This window comes from Sinocyclocheilus rhinocerous, unplaced genomic scaffold, assembly GCF_001515625.1.
Source record: "Sinocyclocheilus rhinocerous isolate Xijiao unplaced genomic scaffold, SAMN03320098_v1.1 scaffold1, whole genome shotgun sequence".
NCBI lineage: Eukaryota > Metazoa > Chordata > Actinopteri > Cypriniformes > Cyprinidae > Sinocyclocheilus > Sinocyclocheilus rhinocerous.
The window spans coordinates 487458-514915 of record NW_015638974.1 but is presented as its reverse complement, the minus strand read 5'-3'; the positions used below and the strand labels follow the sequence as shown (position 1 = coordinate 514915).

Below are 27458 nucleotides of genomic sequence, written 5' to 3'. Positions count from 1 at the left end.
TCTGTTTATTTCAAAAGTTTTCACTTTTATGCTTTGAAAACTTATTTTAGGGACTACATTAGTGGGCTGCTTAACTTAGGAACTCGTGAAAATTAAGTTTTAACAAGTATTGTGAGCTGGTCCTTAACATGATCAAAACAGAACTGTATTATTTTTTTAACTATAGCCTGTAAACAACTATTAGGCACTCAGCATAGCCTATTGTTAGCGAGTATTGTTTAGTTGACGTTAAAGGTGGAATGATGTTTATTATCTTCAGAAGTTGTGTCAGTGATCCCTGTGAGTCATATTTATAGCACAGCTCTGCCTAAATACAAGCGCGCGTGATGACGCACCTCAAATGCAAATATACCTGTATCGAAAGAGCAAACGACGCACCTGACGCTTCCAGGGGGATTTGAGGGAAGGCCGAAAGTCTTTCTATTGTTCTAGCGTTTACACTGCTCGACCACTCCCTGCAGTGACTGTGTGAACGGAGGTTTCGCATATCCCGCCCTCCCTGGAGTTCTGATACACAACGCCCCATCTCATTGCCATTGGGAAAACCACCTCGCCTGTTGTGGCAAACGGGGCAGTTTTAACCGGCCAACACCATTTGTGGATTTATGTAAAAGTGTCAGAAGCTCAGGAGAGCGAGGGGACGTGAATTTCAGACTTTCGGACACCGATCTACCGGGTTCACCTGTACAGGTAAGTGGCGAAGGGCGGTGTTTCAGTTTAGAAACAGGTGTTACTCGCAACATTCAGTGAGTGCGGATAAATGAGCCTTCGCTATTTTTCCAGGCAGAGTACACTTAGGCGTGCCCTTTGGGTTCTGGTTTATTTTAAGGAGATGACTGACATTTAAAAGGCTCGCACTGCTGCATGTAAACATATTTTGAGGCTCGAGTTCATGATAGGGCTTTTCTATAATACAGTAGCCTATCATGGTATGACAGAGTACCTGTCACATGATGTTTTTAAATAGTTTCCTGAAGATTGAGGAACAGGTGAGCGCTTGGGACGTGATCTAAAGATTTACCTGCTCACTTTTACCGGCCCCATTCATCAATATTTAACCGGAGAGCGATAGTTTAGCTGGGGGTATCTCGCCATAAGACTGACATTCAACTCCTGCTTTGTATAAGAAACTAAAATAAAGAGATAATGTCAGGTGTGATTGAAAAATATCCTCATAGTCTCCGGTGTGTTTTTATTTATTTTCATTTTGTTGTAAAGAATAACGTTTTTGTATAAGGGGTCAGTTTGTGGGTTCTAACTGACTGTAAACGGTGTGATGTAACATTCTTGTTGCATACACATACTTGTGAAATTCACAAAACGTCGGGTTATAGGTCTATTTAGTTCCTTTTTTGTGGGTTAATACAAAAAGAAAAAAGGACTGCATTTTATGTATACATGGGTCCAATGTGATGAAGAAATCTTTTTAAACTCTTATTTAAAACGTGTTTCTTAGAAAACACACACATGCACACACACACACACACAAACACGTATATATAATTAGCCTACATTAAAGATGCCAAGTCATGTAACCAGTAAAAAGTGCAATTATATGTATTTTTATATTTAAATAGTTTTCTTAATGCTGTTCCATTTGCCTTGAACAAAACCCTGTTTTTTTTCATGAAGATGTACAAAAAAAAAAAACCTTAATGACCTTGACACAGCCATGAGGGTTTAAAGGGGTCTTCTCTGTTTTATGGCTTTCTTGCCAACAACATGGCTACCTGCATGCATGGTTATGCTACACTCATTATGTAGACAAACGTTTTTTCAAATATTTATAATTTAATACTATAGTTAAGATATAAAACAAATAAAAACAAATGGTAATGCCAAAATATAAAAAATGATCAAAACATCAAATTTACATAAGCTAATTTGAAAAATTGATAATCGTTTCATTATAGAGCATGTGTACATAACTTAATAGATCCAGGCCAAAAATGAGCATGCTCAACCTGGGTGAATGCAAGCACGATTGTGCTAATATTAATGCCATGCACAGTTAAATTTTTCCTCAAGATCGATCACTAAAAATTGATACATCCTCCAGTCCTCACTTTAGTGCTGGGTGAGTGTCCCTTTTAATGTAATGCAAAAAAATTAATAAGAATAAAAAAGTAATATGAAAAACTCTCACCACTTATACCACACATACAGCTCTAATTTCTCGAGAAAGATGTTTGATTTAGTAAATGTGTGTATGTGTGTGGCAGGGGGAAGGGAAGATCCTGTTAGACCAGTTTAAAGTCATTTGCTCCATGAGCACCTGCTGCTTGGACTCCACTTTAGAGTCTGCTGTCATGATACCTGTGTGTATATGGTGTGAAATTCTAGAGAAAAGTATAGGTTTAATCAGAAAAGGTGTGATCGCAGAAGTCTAATGTGGCTGGGTTTTTATGGTTTTGTTGATCATTTGGTTTTGGACAGATATTTCTCCTTCACTCTTTGTGTGAGATATTATTTTTATACACACACCAATCTTATCTGTTTTCCATGACATTTGGATTAGTACCGTAAGATATGATCAGCTGTTTTGTCCTCTTGTGAATAGAGGACATCTTTTCCTTGAAAAGGATGTGGCCTGCTGGCTTTTGCATTCCTTTGCATATTAAAAGTCCATTCGAACTCTCTGAACCACACGCAAAGCATCCATTAGCCAATCGCTTATTCTCACTAACGTCATTTTTTCCAGGTATGTAGTGTCTTTAGTGGGGGTCTTAGATGGGGGTTTGTTCATTAAGCTCCAACTGAGTTAAGTAGCATAATCTTTCTACTATGTAAGGTTCTAATGAGGTTGTTACTGGACGTCTAGTAGGCCTATTTCATTTGTGTGACCATAGTGAAACATTCGAGATTTTGATCAAGTTCATTTGTTGCCTAATTTAGCAGAAAAAGGCCTATCACGGTCAGTTCACCACAGCTGATTTTATGAATCGTGTACTATTTATTCAGTCTTAAAGTATCAAAAATAAAACAAAAAGCACATAAAATATGCCTTGTTTGATGAATATAAAAAGCTTATTTTCATGAGCAGGGAAATCCCCCATTATGGTTAGAGAAACCCAGACACCCCAATACACATTCGATCTGATCACACTGTATGAGCTGTTTGTATTTGCTCTTTGATTGTCTGGGTGTTCATTCTCCCTTATCAGGTATCACAATCATCATAATGTGTCACGTGACCAAAATGCTCATGTGTTAATGCCATGATGATAACATCTAGCTATGCCTATACTTATGTAGATAACCCCTGACTCCTAGAAAGTTCCTGTTCATCTGCTTTTAGTCTGACACATGCACTTTAAATATAAAATTCAGTGTTTCTAGTAAAAATATGTTACTGTCTGTTTAATGAATACATAAAGAGATGAAATAGTGCTAAATCACAAACACCTTTAAGTATAATATTGTTTTCCTAAAAGTACGCAGGTCTTAACCTACATGGCAAACAAATTAATATTACTCCAAGCTTTTGGCTATGACATCAAAACCTGGGCGTTTATTCATCCAATATTCACTTTTTTTGGCCATTTAGATCCCAAAAGTTATGATAACAACAATATTAATCGGTATAAATATTTGTAAAATAGTAATATGTTATGTTTTTATTGTTTTAGTCTAATGATCATGTAGTTATAATTGTCGTAAAGCAATATTGGTTGAATTTCAATGCAGTTTAATGCATTGTAAAATAAGTTTAGAATAGTATGGATTAATCAAGAGAATCTAATTTTATCAGTTAATCGGTATAAATATTTGTAAAATAGTAATATGTTATGTTTTTATTGTTTTAGTCTAATGATCATGTAGTTATAATTGTCGTAAAGCAATATTGTATTGGTCACGAAAGGGAATATTGGTTGAATTTCAATGCAGTTTAATGCATTGCAAAATGTTTAGAATAGTATGGATTAATCAAGAGAATCTAATTTTATCAGGTGATGTTTGTGTGGCAGCCTAAACAACAGTGCGATCACATTGGTTCTATCGTTCATCTCAACGTTTTCCATGTGTTTAATAGCGAATGATTCTCCATTCTGATAGGCAGGAAACCTGAACCGTCCATTAGTAATACAAGCTATGACGTTGCTAGGGTACAGCTTGATTCTGGCCGGGTTGCCATGGCAACCGTCAACATTCTGGTATAAAAAGGTTGTAATAGTGATAGCCCACCTGAAACTGAGAGAGCCAAATGGTGGAAGGGTCACGTTAGAAACAACAGCCGTCATTTAAAAGCAAAAGAAATGGGAAATTTACCTCAACAGCTGGCTTATATGGCCCGGGAAACATACCTTCTTAAGTCTCCTTGTTCTCCTCACAGCTTCACTGTGTCTGAACACCACTAAACACCTGTTTGGTATTTACAGATAGGGGTTTCATAGATTTATTCAACACACTCGATTTGACATGCCTTTTTATTTAAGGACAGTCCTTCTATATAATTTTGGGAGCAGTTTGTAAGCCTTAAACACAACAGCAAGATTCATAGCTTCCACTTTTACTGTCAAGGACATTGCTTTTGTTTTTAGAGAGGGTTTTTCCATGCAGCACTGTTGTTTTAGCTATCTGACGGAAGAGAAATGTGGCAAACCTCATTTGGATGAACGCCCAAATGAAAATACAATTGTTTGAAAGGATGCAATTTATAAATGCAGACCACTCAGGGTCCTGTCTGCCTTATAGAGACAATGTGGAGATATAATTTCTGAACAGAATAAAAAGTACACTTTCCCTTTACCTTTTTGTTCTTTATGTGCATCTTTGTCTTTCTCCTTTCACACATTGACATACACCTGTTTATTGGATCCCCAGGCTCATGACCTGCTGTAGGTTATGTGCTTTAATTAAGGTGTGAGACTAAAGAGAGACTTAAAGATGACAGACGAGAACACCAAAGCCTTAGGGATTGGGTTTAAAACATGTTATTAAACTCTAGGGCTGCTAAGGCATGCAGGTGTTTCCTGGGCACCAGAGCTAAATTGGTCATTGTTATTGATTCATTGTATTTTTAAGGCTCTTACAACTATACATTTTTAATTTACATGTAATTAGAATAGTCTTATGACTTAGAAGCATGAAATGTTAAAAGAGAGATTTGATGATTTAAACTTCAGAAGCAAAAATGAAAAAAAGATTTGATAAGTTTGAGTCACTTCCATGAATTAGTTTAAACCATCTCTCAAAGATTAATTTGTGTCATCATTCGAAAATGTTCATGCTAGTTCCTGTGTGACATTTTTCATATATTAAACATATTCTGCAGTTTAAAAGTTTGGCGGGAGTAAGTTTTTTTTTTTTTTAAATGTTTTTGAAAGAATTCTCTCAATGGCTGAATTTATTTAACACACTTATGATACCTGAATTTATTTAATACAGCGAAAACAGTACTATTGTGAAATATTATTACAATGTAAAACCGTTTTCTATTTGAATATATTTTGAAATATAATTTATTCCTGTGATGGCAAACCTGAAATTTCAGCATCATTACTCCAGTCTTCAGTGTCACTTCAGAAATCATTCTAAAATGTGGAATTTCAAGAGAACAGCATTTATTTGAAATAGAAGTTTTTGTAACAATTGAATAATCTTTAATGTCACTTTTGATCTATTTACTTGTCCTTGCTGAATAGAAGCATTAATTCTTTCAACAACAACAAAAAATCAAACTGACCCCAGTTAAAATTCTGAAATATAATTCTTCCTTGTGTTCAGCTGGTTGAAAAGAGTGTGGGAAAACTTGCCTTGATTATTTTAACCAGGCCTAAAGATCATATTTGGAAAAATAAATAGGAATTGGGCACTGTGTAAACAACCCATAAACGTTTCAGTATAGTTGGGAGCATGAAATATGTGAAATATGTGTGTAAAGGTAACGTGACTTGAATGTGTGTGTAAGTTTATGTTTGCAGAATGCGCAGTGAACTTTGCTCATTATATTAAAGGAAACAATCCACAGTATCATAGGCCCACACATTTATTGTACACATACACATACACAGTTATGACGCACATTTTCTCAGACACACAGAGAACACAGTGTGTGTCTTGGACCAGCGGGTTGAATCAGTCACTGATTCTAAATGCTATCCCTTTGTATTTGAGCTGAAATGCTCTGTAACTACACCCAAAATGAATGATTTAGATTTAGAATATTTGCACTTTTATGACTATGTAAAGGGTGCTATGAAGCTGTGATTCAGGTGAATTGTCAGAGCTCAAAAAATAACAAACGCATTAAAATTAGTAACAATCATTAACAACAACAGTTAATAACAACAATTTTTCCAGCACGTCAGGTTTAGCTCATACAATAGTACTTAATATCAGTCAGAGGTTGCTAATTTGGCCAATTCATTATATAGCTAAAAAAAACTCTTGGTTATTCTGAGGCTATGTTAACAGGTAAAACAAAAGGCCAACACTACTGTTCCCTTTTGATTGGTCTCTCCCATTGCGTTAACACTGTCATGGATGACTCTGTCATTGACAGCTTCAGATGCGGAAGCGTGGGTGTGTTCTGGCGAAGACCCCGACACCCTTACTCCGACGCAGACAACATGGCCCAGTGTGGACAGCGAGATGATCCGCATTCTAACCAAGACTGTGGAGGATCTCAGCCTGGCTTGGTGGGCTCCAGAAGAGCCTGCCCACGGCCTCCTTGATGAGTGGTACCTGAAAGAGCGCCGTCAACAATCCTCCCACCAGCGGCCTGTCCCGTTCCTTTCGACAGTTCATGAGGAGCTCACCAGGACGTGGCACACCCCCTACTCGGCACATGTTAATTCTTCCAATTCTGCCGCTCTCACCATTGTTGACGGCGCTGAAGAACGAGGTTATAGCAAGCTCCCCCCTCTGGAAGAGGTGGTCGCTGTGCATCTGTGCCCTCTATCGGCCTTGGGGTTAAATGTCCATGCAGCACATCCATCTAAGCCCTGCAGGACAACCTCAGCCCTAGAGAACAGGGCTTATTCAGCGGCTGGCCAGGCTGGCACAGCACTTTATATGATGGCGGTGCTCCAGGCCAAGCTTCTCCACACCATGGATGAGTCTGGCCAGAGTTCTGACGCCTTCAGGGAGCTGCACACAGCAACTGATTTGGCTCTGCGCACTTCTAAGGCCACTGCACAGGCTATCGGCAAGGCCATGGCCAACTTGGTGGTGCCACCTTTGGTTGATTCTAACCGAGATCAGGGAAGCTGAATGGGTTTGCCTAGCGGTTTACAGCAGCACAGAAGTCATCGCAGGCAATGCGTAACTTTGAAGCCCCCCCCCCGTGTGGTGATCTGCCACTTGAAAAACTCGACTACTTGCCATCCGGCTTCTGGTTTGGAAAGTCACCACCCTTCTAGCGCTCCCCAATTCAGAAGGCGAGCAGGGTCCTAATCCACTCTGCCCAGTTCAGGCCCTTAGAGTGTATGTTGAGCGCTCTGTCACATTTTGCCACTCAGAGCAGCTCTTTGTATGCTTCGGAGGCCGCTCTAAAGGGCTGCCAATCTCGCTGGATGGTCAATGCTATAGTCCTGTTATGCTTCCGTGGGCTTACAGTGTCCTATAGGAGTGAGGGCCCACTCCACCAGAGGGATGGCCTTCTCCTGGGTTTGGTCCAGCAGAATTTCTATCTGTGATATCTGTGTGGCCGCCAGCTGGTCGTCGCCGTCTACCTTCACCAGTTTTTATAACTTGGACGTCCCTGCCCTGCTGGCACGGATTTTGTCAGCTTAATATACCTAACCCCCTTTGTAAGTAGGAAAGGTCATGCTATGTAGTCCTCAGCCTAGCGGCTTGGGTCTCATTATTAGCTCATGCTTACAGGAGCCCTCAATATGGGCGCTCCGGGGTTGGGTTCGCAGAGCGGCTTCGTTCTGCACTTGCTTATAGCACGGTGCGATTGGATTTGTTCCCCATTGAGTGTTAACGCAATGGGAGAGACCGTTCGAAAGGGAACTTTCCGGTTACTCTTTCAGTATCCTGACATCCAACCACTAACTGGAGTGTATGTAAAGGCTGTCTTCCCTCACTACTGTTGATTATCATACTTTATGATCATTAAAGCTGTTGAAACTGATACTCCCCTCTGTGTGTTCTGACCGACATACCTGGTTCACTACGATACCTTACTAGCCCTAATAATTCAGGTAGCTCTTCGCTACAGGTCTCATTATTAGCTCATGCTTACAGGAGCCCTCAATATGGGCGCTCGGGTTGGGTTCGCAGAGCGGCTTCGTTCTGCACTTGCTTATAGCACGGTGCGATTGGATTTGTTCCCCATTGAGTGTTAACGCAATGGGAGAGACCGTTCGAAAGGGAACTTTCCGGTTACTTACGTAACCTCGGTTCCCTGAGATAAGGCAACGAGCGTTTCATAGGCTGCCGTGCTATAAGGCTGTAGGTGAGTCGACGACTGTCACTTCAGTCGAAAGATTGTGATGAAATGGTATTCAGAGGCGACTTATATTGCAGTCGGCTTTACCCCTTTTGGCGGGTTGAAGCGCCTTTGGTTTGTACAGCTACACGAACGTGATCAAATCAGGCTTCAGTATCAGAGTAAACAGGAGTTTCCCCATAGCGTGTTAACGCAACACTAATTTCCTTATCTCAGGGAACCGATTTTACGTATTTGTAGGGGATTGGGAGGGAAGGTAACAACTACCATTAATTCCATTTATTGTTTTGTGATTGAATTAACGGTTGAATTAACAGAAGACCACAATGGATTTTCAGTTTGGGGATAGGTTTGTTTAGCATTCCTAATATTGTAACAGGCCCTTAGTTATGCTTTCATGGATGCTAAAATGCTTACACTCAAGTATTGATTTGTGTAGTTGCTCAGTACAAGGGTCAATGATAGATAGAAGTATCTCTAATCATTTGTTGTCTTTCTTTCTGCAGTCATGAAGGCTTTTTTCCTGCTTGCCACATTGCTGTGGTGTTTAACAGCGAGTTTCTCCTGGGCAGCTAAGATTGTGGTGGTTCCTCCAATTATGTTTGAGAGCCACCTTTATATTTTTAAGACCCTGGCCTCTGCTCTCCATGCTGAGGGCCACGACACAGTCTTCCTGGTCTCCGAAGGTCGCGAGGTCCCACCTTCCAACCATTATCGTCTCCAGCGCTACCCTGGAATCTTTAACAGCACCTCAGCCGACGACTTCCTCCAATCAAAAGTTCACAACATTTTCTCAGGGCGTCTCACAGCACTGGAGCTTTTCGACATCCTGGACCATTATTCTCAAAACTGTGATGCCGTTGTTGGGAGTGCTTCTGTCATGGAGCAGCTAAAACGTGAACAGTTTGACCTCCTGCTCGTTGATCCTAATGAAATGTGTGGATTTGTCATAGCTCACATCCTGGGTGTCCAGTACGCAGTATTCAGCACAGGACTGTGGTACCCTGCAGAAGTTGGGGCGCCAGCACCCCTGTCTTACGTCCCAGAATTTAACTCTCTATTAACAGACCGTATGTCATTGTTCCAACGGGTAGCTAACACAGCAGTGTACCTGGTTTCCAGATTTGGTGTCCAGTTCCTGGTTCTGCCCAAGTATGATCGCATCATGAGGAAATACAACATCCAGCCATCTGTGTCCATGCATGATCTAGTTCAGAATAGTCGACTCTGGATGCTGTGTACTGACTTGGCGCTCGAGTTCCCACGACCCACTCTGCCACATGTTGTCTATGTAGGTGGCATCCTCACCAAACCCCCCAGCCCCTTGCCACAGGTAAGAAACAAGTGCTATTATATTTAAAACATTCTCTAAACATTGTTATGTTACTTTTGGCATTTTTTTTGTGGTATCACTTTCAGGTATGCACAAGATAATGCTACGATGGCTCATTAGTGCACAACATAATTTAAAAAGCAAGCATAACTTTACAGTGGAATCAAGCTACAACACAACGGAAACGAACATATGGAAATGCTCTTGCGCATTAGTGTACTTAACCAACTACTATCACAATGCTAAATTCAACTACTTACTCATTAGTTACTTGTTGATGTGTAAACCTCCCCTTTAAATAATGTGACGCTTCCTTAAAAGGAGAGTTAACCCAAAAATTAAAATTACCCCATGATTTCCTCAACTTCAAGCCATCCTAGGTGTATATGACTTTCTTCTGTCAGACGAATACAATCAGAGTTATATAAAAAAATGTCCTGGCCTTTCCAAGCTTTATAATGACAGTGAATGGTGGTCGAGATTTTGAAGCCCAAAAAAGTCCATCCATCCATCATAAAAAGTGCTCCACACGGCTCAGGGGGTTTAAATAAAGTCCTTCTGAAGCGGAGTGATGCATTTGAGTATGAAAAATATCCATATTTAAAACTTTATAAACCGTAATCTCTAGTTTCCGCTAACTGTCGTACACGCGGTTACGAGAGAGTGGCGTTCCAGTGGATGACATAGGACGTAGGCGTAGCGTAAGCTCCGGTGAGAATATGCTAGTCTTGCGAGAACCAAGTTTTGTTTACAGCAAAGGAAAACCAGTCTCCTCTTGGCTTATATCGAAATCCTCTGACATTTTTCTTTACAAATCCTCATTTTGTACTTCTAATTCTTGACCGGTGTTTTGTTTTGCTCACTCCTCTGCGCTTCCATGTTCACTTCTCACCGGAGCTTACACTACACCTATGTCCTACGTCTTCCGCTGGAATGCCACTCTCTCGTGAATGCATGTATAACAGTTAGCCGGAAGCAAGAGATTACTGTTTATGAAGTTTTAAATATGGATATTTTTGTTACACAAACGCATCGCTTCGCATCAGAAGACCTTTATTAACCACCCGGAGCAGTGTGGAGCACTTTTTTTATGGTGGATGGATGCACTTTTTGGGCTTCAAAATCTTGACCACCATTCACTGCCATTATAAAGCTTGGAAGAGCCAAGACAATTTTTTATATAACTGATTGTATTCATCTGAAAGAAGAACATATAAACCTAGGATGGTTTGAGGGTGAGTAAATCATGGGGTAATTTTCATTTTTGGGTGAACTATCCCTTTAAGTTCAATGAGCTGAGTCATTTTTCTGCCATCTGTAAAGATGCGATAAATCTGACATTGGGGTTTAATGCAGTTTCCAATGATTTAATAAAATCCATTTTGAACAATTTTTATTGTTCCAGTCTTTTTTATGGGCACTAGTAATTCACATATATTAATTACTACAGTTGAACGAGCCAGTCAGTTGGAGTTGACCTTTCTCAGCCTTCTTCAAGGTTGCACTAAAATCTAGATACTGGCACTGTTTAATGCTCTAACAAAATAACACTGAGCTGCCCTATTGCTTGATAAGTCTGATTCGTGCAAGTGGTTAATGCTAGGGATAATGGCATAATGAAATCTAAATATTGAACAGTTTTACTGTACCAGTCTTTTTTTATGAACATTTGAATTTTGCATATGGGGCAATACACACAAAGCCAGCTATTGTGCACTCAGCTCATTTTGTGGTGATGCTTCTCAGCCACCATTGAGAGTGTGTTAAAGCTAACATTCAGGCTGTATACGGGAAGTAATGGTCTAATGAAATCCAAATTTTGAACCGTTTTGAATGTACCATTCTTTTTATGAACACATGAGCTGTGTTAGCCTAGTGTTAGGTTTAGCCCACCCTCTGTGGTGGCTGAGAAAGACGAGTTTTGTTGTGGCTGGATTCCGTTGGGTTGTGGCATAATGTTGTAAAATTATGTTGTGTTTTTTACATTTTGTTGTGCTATGGACTACTTGGCCACGGTTGTGTTCACTGTCAGAGAAAATGTGCAAAAATGGTACCTTTAAGGGTACAACAACTTGTCACAGGGGCAATACCCTTAAAGGGACATTTGTACATTTAGATTACCTTTGCCATTGTCTAACACTCATTTAAAGTTAATCTTTGAAAACACTGTTAATTTAATAAAACTGTAAATTGTAAAAAAAATGTAATATTTATCAAATATAAAAATAGCCATTTTACATACTGTACATTATAATTTGATGTCTAAATTTAGCATTTAAAATAAATGATTTCAGTTTTTAGTGTTTAGACAAATTAGTACAGAATGTTGTTGTCACCCATTTATCCATAGCATGTAAATAATTATCAGCGTATCTTTTCATTGCCTACTAGTTCATGTTCTAAATGGAAAGCTTATGAGCTGTATATTTGGATCAGTTTAAACAACAACCTTTTTTTTGTTGTTGTTGTTTGCTTGCTCCGCAATCCTCTGTTGAGACTACAGTTACAATTTATATTCCAAAAAGCATGTAAATAATTATCAGCGTATCTTTTCATTGCCTACTAGTTCATGTTCTAAATGGAAAGCTTATGAGCTGTATATTTGGATCAGTTTAAACAACAACCTTTTTTTTGTTGTTGTTGTTGTTTGCTTGCTCCGCAATCCTCTGTTGAGACTACAGTTACAATTTATATTCCAAAGTTCCCTTGTTCTTTCAGTAAATGCATTGTGTGCACATGCAGTGCTTTTGATGCTTGAGTTCATTAATGGCAAGAAAATTACATCATGTGCTGATATGGGGATCGACTGACACAGGAACCTCATTTTCACTTGGCCTCATACAAAATGGCCAACCTCAAAAATCCCACATCCCACTCCCTCAAACAAGTGACCTAGGTCACCTTTCCAGTTTAAAAACCATTAGGCCGGGTGTGGTGACAAGTGGCTATATAAACATTAAGAGAATATCCCGTGTATTTGAGTCATTATTATCTCTGTGTTAGGTTCGTTTAACAGCTCAATAATGTGAAGTCTTGATTTTGCACCAGGGTGTTATGCTCACAAAGGCTGCTCTTATCAATCCGGGTGATTGTGCAGAGCTGTCCACTGAATAGGAGTGGGGGGTTCTGAACCTAAGCTTGCACTTTTGGAATACCAAGGGCCCAAATGGCTTCATTGTATGCCGTGGAGCCATAATGCAAATGGCCGGGTGTGGTGACAAGTGGCTATATAAACATTAAGAGAATATCCCGTGTATTTGAGTCATTATTATCTCTGTGTTAGGTTCGTTTAACAGCTCAATAATATGAAGTCTTGATTTTGCACCAGGGTGTTATGCTCACAAAGGCTGCTCTTATCAATCCAGGTGATTGTGCAGAGCTGTCCACTGAATAGGAGTGGGGGTTCTGAACCTAAGCTTGCACTTTTGGAATACCAAGGGCCCAAATGGCTTCATTGTATGCCGTGGAGCCATAATGCAAATAGTGTGTTTGTCAGTGCAGGGTGTGTGAGTGTGTGTTTATGTGTGTAAATGTGCCAATTGTCGGGTGTGTATGAAGGACACTGAGACCAGTGTGAGGAGCGGACAGTCAGTGCCAGGCCAATGCAGGCTGTTCAGCTGCAGCTGGACTCCCTCAAACAGCGAAAAAGCAGGTCTTAGACAAAAACCTGCTCATTTTGAAGCTATGCTAACTGCTAACACAAAAGGCTAAAGGCTCTAAGTCTAATTAGCACCATTCATTTTTTTGTGCTAACAATTGCACTACAGTGCTAACAATGCACTAAATGCTAACACAAAGCCATACTCATCTTAGAATTTTATTTGACATTTTTTGAATATGTAAGCAATGTTATAATATAACAATCAAAAGCTAAATCTAAAAAATATGAACCAACGATTTAAAACTAATTAAAAAGTTCAAATGTCAAGCTCATGTTTTTGGTTTAGCACTTATTACTTGTATTACTCTATAATAATTTAGGTTTATAATTTGAGCTGTAAATTTGTCTAAATAACCCTTTTTTGTGGGAATGCTTTTCTAGGTGGATGAACTTCTGGTTATGTGTTGCCAATGTTTACTCCATGTAAACAGTTTTTTACAGATAGTATCATTATGTCCCTTTTCTGGTAATTTTGCACATATTGTGTGAGAGTTACTGGGTTACTGACATTGTCGTCATTAGGTCCTCAAAGTTAAAAGACTGAAAACATCTGTACACAATCTCAGTAAATATTCATATGTAATATTTGAATTTTATGGCTATAATTAGATTTAAAAAAAACTAATTAAAAAGTTCAAATGTCAAGCTCATGTTTTTGGTTTAGCACTTATTACTTGTATTACTCTATAATAATTTAGGTTTATAATTTGAGCTGTAAATTTGTCTAAATAACCCTTTTTTGTGGGAATGCTTTTCTAGGTGGATGAACTTCTGGTTATGTGTTGCCAATGTTTACTCCATGTAAACAGTTTTTTACAGATAGTATCATTATGTCCCTTTTCTGGTAATTTTGCACATATTGTGTGAGAGTTACTGGGTTACTGACATTGTCGTCATTAGGTCCTCAATGTTAAAAGACTGAAAACATCTGTACACAATCTCAGTAAATATTCATATGTAATATTTGAATTGTATGGCTATAATTAGATTTAAAACTTGCTATGGCTATAATAATAAAACTGTGTGTTTATTGCTGTGTATGTAAATAAAAATATACTGTAGTCTTCATAGGTTATTCAAGCTTTTAGTTTGTAAAATGAATTTAAATATTATTCCAAAGTTAAACCAAAAATCATCATAATGCGTCATTACTATCATAACTGAATGAGCGAGATGAATAAGCATTCATCAGATTTTTTATTTACCAGAAGTTGGAGACGTGTCGAATGTGATGACAGAATATTTTCATACACTCAAATGACTTGCTGTTGCTTCATCATAGAATTATCTGATCAAAATAACAAAATATCTTTGGCTGTCACAACTGTCCTAGAGCAGTCTAGTTCATTTTCCCATTTTGGAGTTTAATATTAGCCATACAGTTTCTCCTTTTATATTTAACTTTGTGTTATTGTTCTGCTTTAGGTGGCTTATTAAAGCTAAGGTTATCTTTTAATACGAAATCCAGCCAAGAGCAATGAAGGCTTTTCTTTTTCTTGTCATTATTTTTGTTCGGTTAATATTCTGTGATTTTTGAATGCGTATATTAACTACATGTGTACAGTATGTAATCTAAGTAATCTTCCTTTTTGAATTACCCCAATATTGGTAATTAAAGCAGGATAAAGTGATTCTGCGCTCTATATGCTCCAGATTGCTCTCCATGGATGTACCAAGGTTTAATACATAAAAAAAAAAATCAACCCGCACAACCTGAAGTTTTGTCCAGTCTGGCCCTTGATCTAAAATGTGTTTGACACACCTGGTCAAAGTCTAATTTACACAGCTCTAAAAAAAGACACTGACATTTGTACATCACATTTATTTCATTTTCCATTGTGGTGGCATAGCACTTACCACTGAAAATGGCATATGGTTGACATAAAAGGTTTTTGAGAAATCTTGATCATGATTTCTTTTCAGGTTGAGGGATTTCTAAACATGAAATGTGTCTCTGTCAAAGGTAAAGTAGCTTGAGAAATGTCCACACCTTAAAACCATTTAATATTATGAAATGCATGTTTTCACTTGTTTGGAAATTAAAAGTTGTATGTAATGTCCCTTTAAGTCAAACTATGTAGCAATGTGCTGGTGAACACTGATACTCCGATAATAAGTTGCATTCTTCAGCCATTTTATTGCATGCTTACAAAAGCACGGTCTCATAAATCAAGTGTTTAACAAACTTTCTGTTCTCTTCTGTTCAAAGTGCTTACTATCAGATGGTAATACTTTGATGCGTACTATGGTACTGAATAATTACCAGATTCATATACAGTGGTATTTATGTGCAGCTGTTATTTTCTGGAGATATTTCTAGTCCCTTTTTACTTTTAACTTAATGTATTCAAATGAAATTATATTTACAAATCAGACAGAACCATTTTATTTAGATGCTAATTTTGATTTCCATATAACGTTGAATTGCTTTGTCTTGTGAATATAGTCAGCACAAATTTCATAGATTGTTGAACTGTGTATTTGATCTGTGTGTGTGTACAGGAGTTTGAAGCCTGGGTGAAGGATACAGATGAACATGGTTTCGTAGTGGTGTCGTTTGGCGCAGGAGTCAAGTATCTGTCAGATGACATTGCTCGGAAACTTGCAGGAGCCTTGAGCCGTCTTCCCCAGAGAGTCATCTGGAGGTACTGCCATTCCATTCATTTCCTCTTTCATGTGATCAGTGAACCATTTTGCCAACAGATCAAATCACCTGCGTATCTCTCCATTATAGCTTATTCTATCACATAGTATCCAATGGGAACTGAACTGTGGTGGTGGGTCACTGATAAGTTAGTTGTGGCTACAACTAACTATTTTGTTTTCCATTTCCAAACCTGTAAACCCTCATTCAAAATGAAGGTTTCGTTAGACTTTCCAATGGTTTCTGAATGCAAAACTTGATGAATTCATTTCGGACTAAAGCATTGTACAGATTCACGTGTAATTTACTGAGAGTGTTGTCAATAATTATGATGAATCTCAGTATGTTTGTTTTAAATCCCAATCAATCTTCATCCTTTGTTGGCAGTGGAGGGACATTTGATCCTCTGAGATGGTGGTACATAAGTCATGATCATGAAAAAACATTAAAAAAATGTAAGGATTATTCTGATCATCATTTGATATTTTGGTTTGTTGTATTGTAATAGTTTAAAACCTTCTCTCTAACAAAAATACACATTCAATACAATACCTAGCGGGCACATTGATACCAATTTGACGTCAAATACCAGTCAAAACTTGATCAAGATGCTGTAACATCATTTTAAATTCAGTTTGGTTTGGCAGTTTCTTCCAGTGGTAGTTAGGTGAAAATAGGAAGTTAATCCCACACTGAAACCAATCAATCTTCATCCTTTGTTGGCAGTGGAGGGACATTTGATCCTCTGAGATGGTGGTACATAAGTCATGATCATGAAAAAACATTAAAAAAATGTAAGGATTATTCTGATCATCATTTGATATTTTGGTTTGTTGTATTGTAATAGTTTAAAACCTTCTCTCTAACAAAAATACACATTCAATACAATACCTAGCGGGCACATTGATACCAATTTGACGTCAAATACCAGTCAAAACTTGATCAAGATGCTGTAACATCATTTTAAATTCAGTTTGGTTTGGCAGTTTCTTCCAGTGGTAGTTAGGTGAAAATAGGAAGTTAATCCCACACTGAAATTGGTTTAATGTATATGTAGGCCAATATGTTTGATGTTCAGTTTACATCAAATCAATGTCATGTCAAGTTTTTGACGTCAGTTTGATTTACATATTCGACCTGTTTTTTGATGTCAATTTTGATGCCAATTTGATGTCTTTTCAACATCAATTGCCCACTGGAGGCTCAGAGACAAATACTATAATAAAATGGTTTACAAATGGCTTTTGAAACCCCCACCTTAATTTTTTTTATGTATAATTCTATAGGGGTCATTCACCTAAAAATGAAAATTCTGTCATTATTTACTTTGCACTCGTGTCAGAAAACTGTTGGACTTTATTTCTGTGGAACACAAAGACAGAAATGATAAAGAATTGCACTGGTTCATTTTTCCATACAGTTACAACGACTGGGAACTTACAAAAAGTGGTGCATAGTGCATAGAGTACAACTTGTGTGCTATATTGCAAGTCATCTAAAGCCATATTATAGCTTTGTGTGAGGAATAGTCGAAAATTGAACTTTACTACACATATAGAACCACTTTAATATTAATAATGCTAATTTTGCAATCAATAAAGCTGGAAAGCCTCAGTCACCATAAGGGATTCATTGCATGGAAAAGAGCAACCACAAATTTCCTAGTTTCCTACCATGGAAGAAATAAAGTTAAATGGCAATTTTTTCATTTTTAAGGGGATGATTTATTTGCTTTAAATACTGTATTAATATTGAAATGGCTTTATATAAAGCAGAATTTATAAAATAATGTAGGTTTTGAAAGGTAATGCTCTTATGAGTTAGCCCAGCTCAAAAATATATCACATGTGCATGTAAACTTTCCCATTGGATTAATTTTGTTTCTCTATGCTTACATTTAAACGTCCTTTTATGGTTCTTTCCTCTTTAGCTTTTCCTAAGTGAACTTGCATGCTTATAAATAGCAGCACCTTTTGTTGTCATATGCACTCATATCGTCATGACTCCCGTAGTCATGCCATATAATCTCAGTTGCTTTCTTGTGTTCATGCAAATGTGCCAAGGCAAGTCTTTACTAATGAGGAGACTGTTGGGAGCGGAAATGCCCAGGGAACACAAACACATTCTGTGCATATACTGTACAGATAGATGGACACACTTCTGTGAGCCTCAACAATATACCACTCTTGTTACGTATTCAGACATGAAGTCATGAACATATGGTCTCAACTCTTTCTCTCTCACACTGTGCATAGATTATAGTAATGGTAATTAGAGTCACTGACTGCTGTCGGGTTTCTTAGTAACTGTAGAATGTTTGTCATTAGGTTTGGCACATACTGGCCTTTAGGTTGTGTGTTGTTTGCTCACAAGTGACAGATCTTGACTAAATCTCAAGCCAGACTTCAAGATGAAGGCTTCATATAATCTCCACTGAAGAACTCTTGTTGTATTGTTAGTTTAATTAGTTATTTAGCAGATGTGCAAATACGTGAGTATTTATTTCTTAAAGCCAACATGAAATCACATGCTCAAGTAACATTTCTTATAATTAGCATTCTTTTCAAATCAATCCTACCGACCCCATACTTTTGAGCAGTGGTGTGTGTTCCTGGTGTTTTTGTACTCAGTTTATCAGTGCATGCTTTAAAGAAAAATTGTTTGTCCTTGTAATGTGAAAATAATTCCCTTTTTCTGCTGATGTCAATTAGGCCATGTGGTCAGCAAAAAATGCTAACCAATAACATTATACAATAGCTATTTAGGCATTGTTTTAGGCTACTGTTGTAGGTAAAGCAGCCTTTCAATTATGTTGCTAATAGTTACCACAATAATTTACTTCAACATGTAGGTCCCATCCTACATTGCTTTTGCTCTTTGAATATTCTGTTTCATTTGGAAATCCATCACTTTACATAATCAAATAGGTTGCGAATACAGTTTCATGTTGCCTTCAATGCCTTTCTCAAAAGTACAATGGTTGTATCTCTTGTTGTATTCATCAAACTTAATGTTTATATGTAGTATAACTACCATGTTTATATGTAATATATGTCATGCATTACTGCAGAAACATTAAAAAAATCTTCTTTGGAGACTTTATAAGCTTTATAAGGTAGAAGGAAACCATCTGGTTTTCTATTGCTGGCTGATTGTCTTTCATCTTTTTTCTTTATATTTGCCTTCTAAATGTAATTTTTTTTTTTTTATTAATCTGATATGCATGCAAAATATATGGTCTCTGTCTCTAATGTGCTTTTCCTTTCCAAAAAATACCTCACTCCCCTGATCTCACTCATATCTATGATGCTTTGAATAACTAACCAATTCTTCATTCTTATCAACTAATGATTGTCTCATCCACTATAGCCCTAGATGAGCTAAAAGCTTTTTAATATTTTGAAAGAGCCTAACCCTGAGTTCAATTTCTCTGCAGGTTCTCTGGAGTTCCTCCTTCCAATCTTGGCAACAATACTAAACTAGTGGAGTGGATGCCACAGAACGACCTGTTGGGTACGTATCATCCTATCTCTCACTAAATAGGACATTTCTGAATTCTAAGAAATGCGTATGAAGTTTGAAAAAAAAAACATTTCCAGTAAAAATGTCAAAACACTCTCCATACATTATTATTCAAAAGTGAGAATCCTGAAAAAACTGCATCATGGTTTTCGCAAAAACATAAATAATATTAATAATAAATATTAAATTATTAATGAAGAAATGTTTTTGAGCACCAAATCAGCTTATTAGAATGTTTTCTGAAGTAAATACTAACTTGTTTTAAGGCTTTTTAGGTATTTTTACTGGAAGACATGCTTTTTTTTGTGTGCAGTATGTGTGAAGGAGAGATAACTCATCCTCCTCACTGCTTTTTTCTGCATCTCTTGGATAATGTCTCTGTTGTATTAGAAGACACAAAGCCTATGCATGCATTTGCTTGTATGAATGAGTTTCTGTTTCATTGTGCACCATGGGCTTGAGGTCACAGAGGGCCTTTCTGTCTCCATCATTATTTCTTTTTTCTCTTTCTCTCACTGTCTTTCTGCTGTCTGCCACACTTCCTGTTCTCTGATGACCTAGTCGATGCATCCTGTGCTTTGAGTTTGGATTGCTCTGGATTGCCAACCAGAGATAACGACAAGAAAAAAAGTCTGATACACAAAGTCGGTAGACAGAATGGACCCAAGGCATTTCTTCTCTAAGGACCCTCAGCTATTCAACACAAACGCTTACTTGTCTAAAGATCAGCTGGACTGAACTTCAAGATCAATGATCCATGGTCAACACTGTCACAATAAACAACAGTTTAAATTCCATTTTTATTCAGAGCATGAAATGCACTTACACACACTGTATGCAGCTTTGTGCATTAAATGAAACCGTCCTGCCTCATGTTAGTACCAGTGAGGGAGTGATACTGTACACACCCCACCCCATCCGTGAGAAACCTCGGATAAAATTTACAAAATCGTATGCAAATGTCCCTTTGATTTTCCTATGTGTCTTTAAATGTATTTTTAAAGAGATATAAGGGTACAATATGAGCTAATGTACAACTGGTGACTCTGAAAGGTCAATAAAACTCTTTGTTCATTGTGACTCATTCAGAGGAAGAAGTGTTAGCATGTATAGGGTATATATGAGCGGAGTGGAGTGGGAGCAGAGCAAGGAGTGGAGCGGCGTGATTTTTGACTGGAGCAAGGAGTGGATTTTTTAAAGTCGAAGCATCTGGGTTTTCACTCGCTCCGAGAGCGCTCCACTACCGCTCCATCACGAGCACAATTAATGCCAACAGCCCATAATATAACTGCATTTTATCAGGAATTCACGCATTAAACATCATTAACTAGCTTGACAGATGAAGGTGAGTGTTATAATGAAGGCGATGGACGAGTGTGGGAAGTTAAATCTCAAGCATGTTTGTTTGTAGCATGTGGATACTCAATATTAATTGGGTGAATTCACATTTTAAACAGTTTATTGTACAGGTAGTTAATCTTCGCTCTAAACTAATGTGCTGCTACACTGCTGCACGCATGGACACAACACACAAGCTCGCACATAACGCACAGGTTGCGCGCACATAAAAACATTCAGGAGTGCCAAAAATTGTCCACGCTGTCCTGTGAATTGTCAGCTTAAAAACGGAAAAGTTACTGCATATTATTTCTGTTTCTGAAGTAACTACAACCCTCAGCTTTGCCATAGTGGAGAGACGCTGCATAGACAACTGAATTAAACGGTCATTTAATGTTAAACTATTTTTCTAGTATTGTGTATGAATTTTTTGTTTAATATAATTTCTGAACAGAACTTTGTGATATTTCAAAACATACTGAAATACATTAGCCACAAATTTCGTCATGGAGCAAAGGAGTTTCTGATCAGTTGAGCGAGGAGTGGGAAATGCTGAACCCGGAGCGGAGCTGGAGCTGGACCTGGAGCGGAGTGATTATTGAATGCTTGGAGTGAAGAGGAGAAATTGTTGTCACTCCACTCCGTTCACATTAGGGAGGGATGAGTGTAAAGGCCAGGAGTGGCTCATGTTCACACAGAAGCAACTGAATGAAGAACTGCTTACTATTAGATCGATCTTGTTAACCTTTATTTTAATAGAATTATGGCACTATTTGTGAGGCACTTATCACTATTGTCTGAATATAAAATCCCCAATATTAATCTTTGGTGTGTAACTCATCTCACTGTTTATGCCATGTATATGAATGATACCTCTAATCACCTATCAATGAGAGGTGTGCCTTTACTTTTCTAAGCATTCAAACTGGTGGATGATAAACTGAAAGAGGGGCCCAAGTCATATCTAGGTGTGAGAATATCATAGGGGTGGACTCATTTTGGAATGTTACTGTATATTCAACAGTCTGAAAACAAGACAGGAGCATGTTCACCCTGATCCATTTCTGTACATAATTAAGAGTAAAAACTATATATCACATCTTAGTAAATTATAAGTCAACATTGGAACCGCTTCAAAGTTTTAACAAAGAGTGAAAAATTTAAGGGGGTCTGAATACTTTCCGTACCCACTGTATATATATAATATCATCAGTGCGCAATGAATCTCAGGATAGTCTGGGCCCCCAAACGATCCATTAGTTGTATCCTTTGTTATGTGGAAAACCAAGGATGCATTTCAAGGCCACATTTGAAGGAGCCTTCGAATTGGGAAAGCCTTCGTTGCACCGCAATAAAGCAATCAGTCTTTGAATGCAGCCTTCAAAGGATGCAGACTCTGAATTGGGATTCAGCTTTGGAGTACCTTAGCAACGGTGTAGAAATGCACTGGCAACCACCCAGAGCACCCTAGCAACGTACTGTAGTGGCAGGTTTTGCATGGATGAGACCACTTGCATTTTCTTTTAAAAATGTAAAAATCTAGTTTTCTGCTATTAAATCTAGTTTAGTGCTATATTTCATAGTGAATATTATAGTTTGTATTAAAGAAACCATAGGTATTAAAGGAACACTCCACTATAAGTTATCTAGCTGGGGACTATTTTCAGGCGCTGAGTAATATCATTGCGCCTGCTGTTCCTTGATTATTACGCCGGAATGAGAGTATAGTTCCTAGCCATATCGGCCTAGAAAATCGCAACTTTTCATTTTCCGTCGGTCTTAGTACACGATGTAACTACAGAAGAGTCAAGTTTTAAATACGAAAAATATAGAAACTCTTTGAATGAGTCTATTTTCAAAAATAGTGGAGTGTTTCTTTAATGTTACCATATTAATGTTAATGTTGTTACTATAGTCTCACTCAAAATACCACATTTAACTCTTTCCCTGCCACTGACAGAATTTTCTGGCTTTCCGTGTTATCACTGGTGTATGGTAGGAGGCGCTGTTGCACGTCTTCTGATAGTACTGAGAGTACTGAATCAAAACACAGGTGAAGAAGAAGCAGAAACAAGCGATTGCGTATGTAAGAAGATGCATGTAACGTGATCATTAAACATTAAACAGCATATAAATCAAAACTGCCTAACGTTTCCAAATGAAATATTGATACAGGAAGTGGTTTAGGACTGTGACGCTTTGGCTATGTTGATGGAAGTGAATGACTCCATCTATGTTTTGATCATTGTTCTGAATCCCATCCAGAAGTAGTCTTTGACAAAAATGTGGTTTTCTCAGCTTTTTGTTCAAAATGTTTTTTTTTTTAAACGTACCCACATTCAAGAGTTGATAAAAAAATAATGCATGAAAAAACTAGATACAAATTTTTTTTTTTTGAGCAGAGGGTCTGTTCTTTCTTTTGACACATTGCATGTTCAGATATTCATACAACAAAATATTCTGAGTGCCATGAAAATTTTGTGAAAATTATCAAAAATGCTGTTGGCGGCTGGCAACTTAAAAAAAAAACGCTGGCAGGGAAAGAGTTAAACAGTGATTACTATGCAGCAACTATGGTAAATGTTAGCATTTCATGGCAAATTGCAAATTTTTCAATAATAGTTGTCTTTTCTCTCACACTCTATCTCTTATTCACCTACAGGCCACACAAACACACGGGCCTTCTTGAGCCACGGGGGCTTGAACAGCATCTATGAGGCCATGTATCACGGTGTGCCCGTGGTGGGTGTTCCGCTGTTTGGTGATCACTATGACACCATGACGCGAGTTCAGGCCAAAGGCATGGGCATAATGCTTGAGTGGAAAAGGATGAGTGAAGAAGACCTTTACATTGCCATGGTTAATATTATTACAGACAAAAGGTAATTCACATGTGTATAAAATGCCTGAATAAAGTGAATTAAGCACACACAAACACACACTATCTTCAGTCATTGTAAAGCGTCTGTTAAAAAACAGGTAATACAAATCCAAACCCTCACACACACAGCCGAGTTAATCTTTAATGACTGTGGAATTGGGGTTACTCAAGTTTAATGATAAACAGGACCTATTGAAGACCCCGCAATGGTGTCAATATTTGCAGATCCATAGTGCTTTAACAAATCCGAGGAAGCCAAAGAGTAATGTAGCCTAAAAAACATTGTATTCTACAGACTGAATTTTAGGGGTTTAGCTGTATTAAAGTTCAGTTCACCCCAAAATGAACATTCTGTCATCCTTTACTTACCCTCATGTATTTCCAAACCTGTATGAATTTCTTTCTTGTGGAGAACACAAAAAGAGATATTTAGCAGAATGTCCAAGCTGTTTTTTCCCCCATAAAATCAAAGTGGAAGGTGGATTGAAGGCCACTGAGTATACAAAAAAAAGTACCTTTTTATTTATCACTATCAGTTTTTCAAATTATTATTGATTTATTTTCAACTATTAATATTAACTAATTATTTTGATTTGCATTTACAAAAATGTGAAGATCAGATCCGTATGGAAGCCCGTTTCCGACACTGGATAAAAAATAAAAAAGGTAACTGCGACTTTTTTTCTCATAATTGCGTGATATAAACTCGCAATTCTGAGAAATAAAGTCAGAACTGCGAGATATAAACTCACAATTCAGACTTTTTTCCCAGAATTGCGAGTTTATATCTCGCAATTCTGACTTTATAACACGCAATTGCGAGTTATAAAGTCAGAATTGTGAGATATAAACTCGCAATTCTGAGAACACATCAGTCTTCCCCTCCCCTCAAAATTGGACTTTAACTCGCAATTGCGAGTTTATATCACGCAATTCTGACTTTATAACGCTCAGTTGTGTTATAAAGTCAGAATTGCGAGAAAAAAGGTCAAAAGTTTATATCTCGCAGTTCTGACTTTATTTCTCCGAATTGCGACTTTTTAACTCGTTTATATTTCACAATTCTGTGAAAAAAAGTCAGAATTCTAAGATAAAAAGTCGCAATAACCTTTTTAAAATTTTTTATTCAGTGGCGGAAACGGGCTTCCATAGATCCGTGATTAAGTTGCTTGCTGATAGTTTTCATGGAACTTCGAACCTGAATTACAGATCAAGAAGAGAGAATATGGAACAGTGCCATCTTGTGGCCTTTATGTTAAGATCAACATCCTGTTGGTGAAATATATGTGCTGTCTCAGATGTTCTGAAACCTCTCCATCTCTCTTTCTAATAAGGTATCGTGAGCGAGCACAGTTGCTGTCTCAGATTCATAAAGATCAGCCTGGTCATCCAGTGAGCCGGGCGGTTTACTGGATTAGCTATATACTCCGTCATCGTGGCGCCGACCATCTCCGCTCTACAGTCTATGAGATCCCCACCTACCAGTACTTCTTATTGGACGTCGCTGTGGTGATAGGAGTGTGCCTGCTTCTCCTTGGCTACTTGCTATACCGAATAGGCAAGTGCATCCAATCACGAGTGGTGCGCGGTTCATCTCCGGCGGAGAAGGTGAACGGACATTGTCATAATGGAATTCCAAATGGCAAGCACAAAAGAAATGGCCATGTTAGAAGTACGGAGAAGAAACTAAAGTAAAGCACTAGGAGAAATCAACACTAACGCTTCACTAAAGAGAGGAATTAACTACTCTTCACTCAAAACAGGGCCTATCCAGGAAATAAATATATGGGTCAATAAAGAAACAAACCAACCATTATAACAACAAACTGTAAGTGGGAAGCCAAAGTAAGGAAGAATGGAAGGAAACCAGAAAACATAAATGGAAAGCCCACCCCCCCTTGTGGAAGTTTATCCTTGTGGAAAAAGCAACAGATTTGAAGTTTAGAAATTAACGTTTTTAACAAGAAGCTATCATGCTATGGGGCATCAGGTTTTACTACATCCAAATACAACAGAGATCTATATCTATTTATAGAAATGTCATACTTTTTTGTGCACTGTTGTGCGCTGATTTTAATTTATGTTCTATATTTATGTTTCACTCACTCCGTCCCTACTTTGTTTTCATTTCTTCAGGAATATTAATTCTTGGATGTTAGCAGTGCTAGCAAGCTAGCATATTTGCTAGTGTTTATTTTGCCAGCCTTGCCTTAATCTTTAATATGCTTTTTGTTCTGCTAACATACAACCTCATTCCTTGTAGACACAAATCTGCACTAGTTAATGTTGCTAGTTATGCTAGCTATGCAAAATGCTAGAGATTTTGATGGGGATAGTTAAACTTGAAAACTTGCTTCTATTTACAATAATTTTGGAAAGCTACAGTAGGAGCCAGTATACTGGTATACCCATACTATTGTGTTGCTTCATGGATGTTTATGTTCTGAAGTTTAAATTCTTCCTCACTGCAGTCATCTTTACTGAATGGTTTATTTTATTAAGCAAATCATGCTTAGGAGGAACATTTTAGGGGGGTGGGGGGTATATAGCAGTTACGCGTGAGTGCCTGTGTGTGTCTCGAAATGTCCCAAACAAACTACATTTTTATTAGAATATGTATCAGACGAGTGTTGTTATCAACGCAAAAGATCGTTTGCTGACATGTTCCCACAAATCAATGGGCCTAGAGTGACCTGGAGGAATTTGGTACTGTAATGAACATTTCCCATGGTGCTCTATTGGTTCTTTTAACCTTTAGCCATTTACATCACTGGAAGTTCTGTGAAAGGCAATATTTTGGTAACATGTCGATCTAACATTTAGTTGTGTGACTTTTCACCAGGTGTTTTGAGGTGGCAATAAACAGAACTTCTGCAAATTATTTGTGCGTTAAAGTGCATTCTCAGCCTCAGAGGTTTTATTTTAAATAAATGCCACTGGACAACCTGTTATAAAATCACATGCTGTTTTTACAACTCAATGTCAGACTGAACTGTTGCCAGTAATAGTCTCAGTGTGATTGTTTTAAATGCACCACAACACTGTTCATATAATCCTTGTCCCCCCCCCACCTTAAGAACACAAAACCAAAATAGCTTAAATGAAGAATCACTGATGTCATAATAATTTGAAACTGTTTTTACCATGAGGTTGAAAGCATTTCGTCAGCCAAGCACTGTTTTAGACTGCCCATACTTGAAAATACGCTAGCTGCAATACGGCTGCAAATGCATCAGAGCTATGACTGGTGAAACAGTGACGCACACATTTTGAACATCGTAATTGTTTTCTAGTTGTTTGTTTTGTATGATTTTCAGTATTAATATTAGATGGTTAACAACAGAGGAAAAAGCTGCAGATGGACTCTAACCTTAAAGGCCGTGTGTGTGCGCGAGTTGTAATAGATTGTTATTTCTTATATGTGAAATGCGTATGCGTGTGCATTTGAATGGGGTTGCTTGAGCCTACTTGTGTCCAGCTTTCCCTTTATATACTGATCATTTAAAACCAATGTTCCAGTTCGCTTACAGTGCATTGAAGCCTTTCTTTGTCTCTCATAGTCTGTTTCCTGATAAAGTCCTTGTAGAAGTAGTTGTTAAAGGCTGCTTGAAGGAGTTTAGTCTTATTTTTTTAGTTTTTTTTTTCATAATGATTTAATGTGTGTCTGTGTTATGTAAATAA

The 27458-nt window shown here is 37.8% G+C and overlaps 1 protein-coding gene across 1 annotated transcript; it reads left to right on the top strand.

The window, feature by feature from the left end:
• The first annotated feature begins 344 nt into the window (after positions 1 to 344).
• Positions 345 to 27458, top strand: LOC107750420 (2-hydroxyacylsphingosine 1-beta-galactosyltransferase-like). The gene is made up of 6 exons (XM_016565782.1): positions 345 to 690; positions 8905 to 9731; positions 15895 to 16037; positions 19473 to 19549; positions 23559 to 23778; positions 25112 to 27458. Exons 2-6 carry the CDS (start codon positions 8907 to 8909, stop codon positions 25470 to 25472), a joined length of 1626 nt encoding a protein of 541 aa, XP_016421268.1. The 5' UTR covers positions 345 to 690; positions 8905 to 8906; the 3' UTR covers positions 25473 to 27458.